Below are 6,000 nucleotides of genomic sequence, written 5' to 3'. Positions count from 1 at the left end.
CCCTGTGTGGAGCCTGCTTCTCCCTCTGCCTGTGTCTCTGCCTCTCTCTCTCTGTCTCAAATAAATAAATAAATAAATAAATAAATAAATAAATAGAATAAACAATTAAAAATATATCATTTTATAGGTGGGTTGTTTGAGTTAGGAAGCAAATAAACACACATACTACATTTAATCATTAGGTCTCTTACATATTGCTAATCTGGTGTGGTTCCCACCCCCCTCTTAGTCATGCCTTCTTTCTGTGGAATGCTTCACATTTTGAATTTTTATGTTTACTTCCTTGTCTTATTTAGCTTGTTGGATTGTCCCCCTCTGTGTAAACAGGAAGTTGGCCTTAATGCTTGATTGGATGCAGATTCAATGGTATTTGGCACAATTAATACATAGGTAGTTCTGTGTCCTTGACATATTACATCAGAAGGCACATAATGTGTGTTTGACCCACTCTCAGTGATGTGAAGTCTGACCAGTGGGTGCAGGTGGCAACAGTCTGATTCTTCTACTATCAAATTCCCCTCAATGCAACTTTTCTTTTTTATTTTATTTTATTTTTTTTTAATTTATTTATGATAGTCACACAGAGAGAGAGAGAGGCAGAGACACAGACAGAGGGAGAAGCAGGCTCCATGCACTGGGAGCCCGACGTGGGATTCGATCCCGGGTCTCCAGGATCGCGCCCTGGGCCAAAGGCAGGCGCTAAACCACTGCGCCACCCAGGGATCCCTCAATGCAACTTTTCATCTAAAGGTTTCATCTAGCCCCTCTCTTCCTTGGTGCCACCTGCGGATGTGGCAGCCATCAATTGCTGGGCATCATGGCTGCCCTCAGACCTCTGGTGAAGCCCAAGATCATTAAAAAGAGGACCAAGAAGTTCATCTGGCACCAGCTGGACCGATATGTCAAAATTAAGTGCAACTGGTGGAAACCCAGAGGCATTGACGGGGTGCGCAGAAGATTCAAGGGCCAGATCTTGATGCCCAACATTGGTTACAGGAGCAGCAAGAAAACAAAGCACATGCTGCCCAGTGGCTTCTGGAAGTTCCTAGTCCACAAGGTCAAGGAGCTTGAAGTGCTGCTGATGTGCAACAAATCCTATTGTGCAGAGATTGCTCACAATGTATCCTCCAAGAACCACAAAGCAGTTGTGGAAAGAGCAGCTCAGCTGGCCATCAGAGTCACCAGTCCCAATGCCAGGCTGTGTAGTGAAGAAAATGAATAGACAGCTTATGTGCATGTCATATTTGTGTTAATAAAACCATAAAACTACAAAAAAATAAATTTAAAAAAAGAAAGTTTTCATCTATTGGTGGAGCTTTGCCTGAATCAATTATTCCATTAATACTTGCAAAATGATGGGTTTCTAACTAACGTACTCATTTTTAGTAGTTGGAATTATCCTGTAAAAGCCAAACAAACTTTCCCTTATTGATGGGATAAATATTTGTCTTACAGGAAAAGCAGGATAGATATGGAATTTCTTCTCTTTGTTGGCCAATTTTTAGAACAGGGAGTTGGTACCCTAGTTATCAAAAATGGTGACTGGTCTTAAATCATTTCTTGAATATCATTGTAACTACACAAGGTTTTACATGTTCAATATGTGCTTCATTTAATATTTGGCTCTTGCATCCTTTCTCGTTCAAGAATTTTTAAACATAAGGACAATTTGGAAGAATTGTACAGTGAATATCTATATATCCATCTACTAGATTCAACCATTAACATTTCAGTATACTTGTTTTTTTTTACATGTATGCATCTATCCATGCTGTATTGATCTATTAATCCTTGCTATTTGGTGAACCTCAAAGTAAGTTACAGACATCAGTACACTTTCCCTTAAATACTTCATTGTGGATATTATTAACTAGATTTCAATATTTATTTATAGTTTTTTTCTGATGCTCTTTAGACACTACTTCATAATATTTTAGAACTAGTGCTTAGGTCAGGTAGCCTCTGCTGCAACTGTCCCAAAACCTCATGGTGGAAACTAACCAATTTTTTAGCTCATGATTCTGTGGCTTGTCTGGGACCATTCATCTTGTCTTTGCTGAGCACTCTCATACATCTATTATAAACAGTGCAGGTAACTAGACCTAAGATAGCCTTATTCACATGCAGGGCCAGGTTTGTGACCTGTTCAGGTGCACAGAGTCCCGTGCTCTGAAGAGCCTCATACTTGTCCCCAGGGCTCTACTATTGCTGTTATTTTTTTTTTAACTTAAATTTTAGGTAGTTAGCATACAGTGCAATATTGGTTTCTGGAGTAGGATCTGGTGATTCATCACTTACGACACCAAGTGCTCATCATAACAAGTGCTTTCCTTAAAATGTACCAGTTTTAAACAAAGGGTCCTGCATTTTCACTTTGTACTAATGCTGAAATTTATGTAGCTGTGTCTTGCTCACATTGCAAGCCTTTGGTGGGCAGTAGGCCAGGACACTAGGGGCAAATAGACTATAATTATTTCATCCAGTCAGTTTGCAGGGGCTTTTTCATATGTTGGTGGTCACAGAGTTGCCAAGAACAACATTAGAGTAAGTCTCAAGGAGAGCATACTTTCAAGTCTTTGCTTGCTTATATTTACTAATGTCCTATTGGCCAAAGCAAGTCATATGGCCAAGTCTAGACCAAGAGGGAAATCCTCCTCAAGCATATGAATACCGGGGGAATGGTTGTGACCATTATATTTAGAAGGTTCTGATCTCTTTGCTTGGGAGTGCTGATTACTCCTAGGTTGTCACAGCCTTCAGGATTTTTAAATGGAAAAAAACTAAGAAATGCATTGTTTTTAAAAGGAAAAAATAATGATGACTACTGTTATTTTCATTTTAAATGTTATTTTCATTTTAAATGCAGTGTTACAGCACTTTTATTTCTTTGATTTTACACTTTGCAGCTTTGTTGCAGAATGCTGAGAATCTTAGCTCCTAACAGTATTAACATAAGTATTTATTTGCTTTAATTTACAATTTAGAAAAACGTATTCCATAGCCACAACACTGGTACTAAGAACAGTAAGGTTACTGAATAAAGTTGGAGATTTCTTCATAGCTAGAGTATCTGTCTGGCTCAATCAGTAAAGCATGTGACTCTTGATCTCAGAGTTGTAAGTTCCAGCCCCATGTAGGGTGACATTACATAAAAAACAAAATCTTTAAAAAAAGGATTTCTTCATAGCTTATTTGCCTTTATAATATATTTCACTAACGATGTGCAATCAAAATATTTGCTCTAAAGTTATTTGAAATTTTGCTCTTCATATGATTATGTCACTGATTTGAAATACAATTGAATCATTTGATATAATTTGCTTCCATGTTTAGGGAATGCTTTTTATTCTTTCTGATTTATTTTGATATTTAATGAGATATTCATAATTTTTTTCATGCAGTAGTAAGAAAGAGTACTGAGAGATCACATGCATATATTTCCCTAGTTTCCCCCAACAGTAACATTTGTAAAACTATAGTATAATATCACTCAGAATATCAGCATTGTTCAAATCCACTGATCTTGTTCAGCTTTTGTGTGTGTGTAGCTCTAAATAATTTTGTGACTGTCAAGATACTAAACAGTTCCATCACCACAAGAACCCCTGTTTTGATTCACTTCCATGATTCAAAAGTGAGAACTCTATGTTAAGGTCTAGTCAAAGGCGTCTGGCTTCTCTCTTCTTTTCCATTATCAGTAATTTTTTTAAAATACATTTTTTGTGGTACTCTTCCATTGCTTCTTTCTGAAAATATCAGCAAATATACATATCAATTCATATTCTTCCCCCCTTCCTTCATATAAGGATACATAAGAAATAGAGTTTTCTTACCACTCATCTTTTCTGCTTAATTGCTATTTACCAGGGTAGGCTGGAGTCTATCTGTGTGTGATTTGCATACAACACCGAGACCTTAGTGGTTTGAAATCTAAATCCACTCCTCATCTCAGAATCTCAGGTGTCTGAGGCTCTGCTGCTATCATTGTGTTCCCTCTTGCCCAGCTCTACCTGGTGGGTTGCAGAGGGAAGGGAATGTGGCAAAGCCTGCTCTGGTTTTCAAGGGACTCACCACACTTCACTCATGTTTCATTGGGTGTAGAAAATGTGCCCATAGCTATTTTCAGAGAAGTGCAACTTTATTATATGCTTGAGAAGAAAAAAAGTCAACACACCTGTGAACAGCCATAATAACCATCAGAGCCCACTTTTCTTGGCAGTAAATATTTGGTTCAAATTCTTTCCTGCATACAAATACACTTGTCTAACCTGAAGATGGTAACCTATTCCTGCCATTAACTCCAGGCTCTTTGGGTGATTGGTAGTCGCCCCTACACTGAGGGTCAGGGGTGTGTCTCTACTGGATCCAGATGTGGCTTTTCTTATTTTGTTTATTTTTTTTTTAATTTTTATTTATTTATGATAGACACACAGAGAGAGAGACAGAGGCAGAGACACAGGAGGAGGGAGAAGCAGGCTCCACACACCGGGAGCTCGACGTGAGATTCGATCCCGGGTCTCCAGGATCGCGCCCTGGGCCAAAGGCAGGCGCCAAACCGCTGCGCCACCCAGGAATCCCTCTTATTTTGTTTATATTTTATTTTATTTGAAATTTTGTTGCTGAGGTATAACAGAATATTTCTAGCACCCTGTTTCAGCACAAAGGTTTCTTTGTGCCCTTTTCCCAACACAGATATAGCTACTATTCTGATTTTTATCAATATATGTTCTTGAATTTCATATAGATAGAATCATACAGTATATAATCTTTTACCTATGGCTCCTTTCACTCAACATCACATCTGTGAGATGTTGTTATGTAGTAAGTGTTCATTCCTGTATATTGCTGAATACTATTCTATTGTAAAAATGCTATAATTTATTTATTCATTCTACTATTGATGGACATTTTGACTGTTTATTATTTTGGGTTATAATGGATAAAGATGCTGCACCCTTCTTTGGGTGGTTATATGCCCTCTTGGGTTTTTTATCTAGAAGTGAAATTGCTGGGTTATGGGATAGAAATATGTTTTACTTTTAATAATTCATATCATATTTTTTCTTTTTTTTCTTTTTTTTATTGGAGTTCAATTTGCCAACATATAGCATAACACCCAGGGCTCATCCTGTCAAGTGCCCCCCTCAGTGAATTCATATCATATTTATATTTACCTATTAAATAGTTCTCTAAAATGATTGTATCTGTTCACATTTGATATGCTTCCTGGATCCAGAGACTTACAAGCCAAAAAGACAAGTTATCTGACCATTTATCCACCACAAACACTTATACAATGGGGTAAGATTGTCATGATGGACATTCCTATTTGGAAAGTGTACCAATGGGGGGAGCATAGCAATCTTGGTAGCAACTGTGAAATCCCACCGGGCAGCAGTCATGACCCTCTACCTAGGGGCTGATGCTTGAGGACTGCTCTGCTTTCTGCAGAGGCTCCCAGGCCATTGTTTTATGACTCTTGGGCTTTAACCTCAGGAAGGTCCTTCTCTATCCATCATCTTCTTTGATCAAATGTGACCTTCTGTTTTACCACTGCATAGCATGGATCACTATCCTTTCAGCTTCCACTAAGTTTCCAAATCCTCTACTGCTGAGCCTTAGACGATACCCCAACCCACTATTGTTTTTAGCCACAGCACCCTACCTCCTGTTACAAGTTCGCATGTCTGCTAAGATACTGTGTTAAGCTACAGTGACAACTAACACAAAAGCTCAGTGGCTTATGCAGCAAAGGTCTGTGTCTCAATCATGTTACATGCCCCGTGTCATATAGGGTTCAGCTAGGAGCCTTATTTTGTGTCACTATCATCCTGACTTTGGGACCCAAGCTAAAGGAGCAACTACCATCTGGAACACTGTGTGGGTTCAGCAGAAGGAAAAGAAAAAAAAGTCCAGTCACACACTGCCTCACAACAACTCCGCACAGAGGTGAGGCACAGTGCTTCTATTCACACTGAACTGGCAAAAGCAAAATCCAAG

The 6,000-nt window shown here is 38.6% G+C and overlaps 1 protein-coding gene across 1 annotated transcript; it reads left to right on the top strand.

Annotated features, from left to right (window-relative positions):
* The first annotated feature begins 581 nt into the window (after positions 1 to 581).
* LOC112661496 (60S ribosomal protein L32-like) lies at positions 582 to 1,254 on the top strand. Its single transcript, XM_035701986.2, has one exon. The coding sequence runs from the start codon at positions 818 to 820 to the stop codon at positions 1,220 to 1,222; it is 405 nt and encodes a 134-aa protein (XP_035557879.1). The 5' UTR covers positions 582 to 817; the 3' UTR covers positions 1,223 to 1,254.
* Positions 1,255 to 6,000: the final 4,746 nt, after the last annotated feature.

Source organism: Canis lupus, chromosome 18 (assembly GCF_003254725.2).
Source record: "Canis lupus dingo isolate Sandy chromosome 18, ASM325472v2, whole genome shotgun sequence".
Lineage (NCBI taxonomy): Eukaryota > Metazoa > Chordata > Mammalia > Carnivora > Canidae > Canis > Canis lupus.
This window is presented reverse-complemented; position numbering and strand designations above follow the sequence as displayed.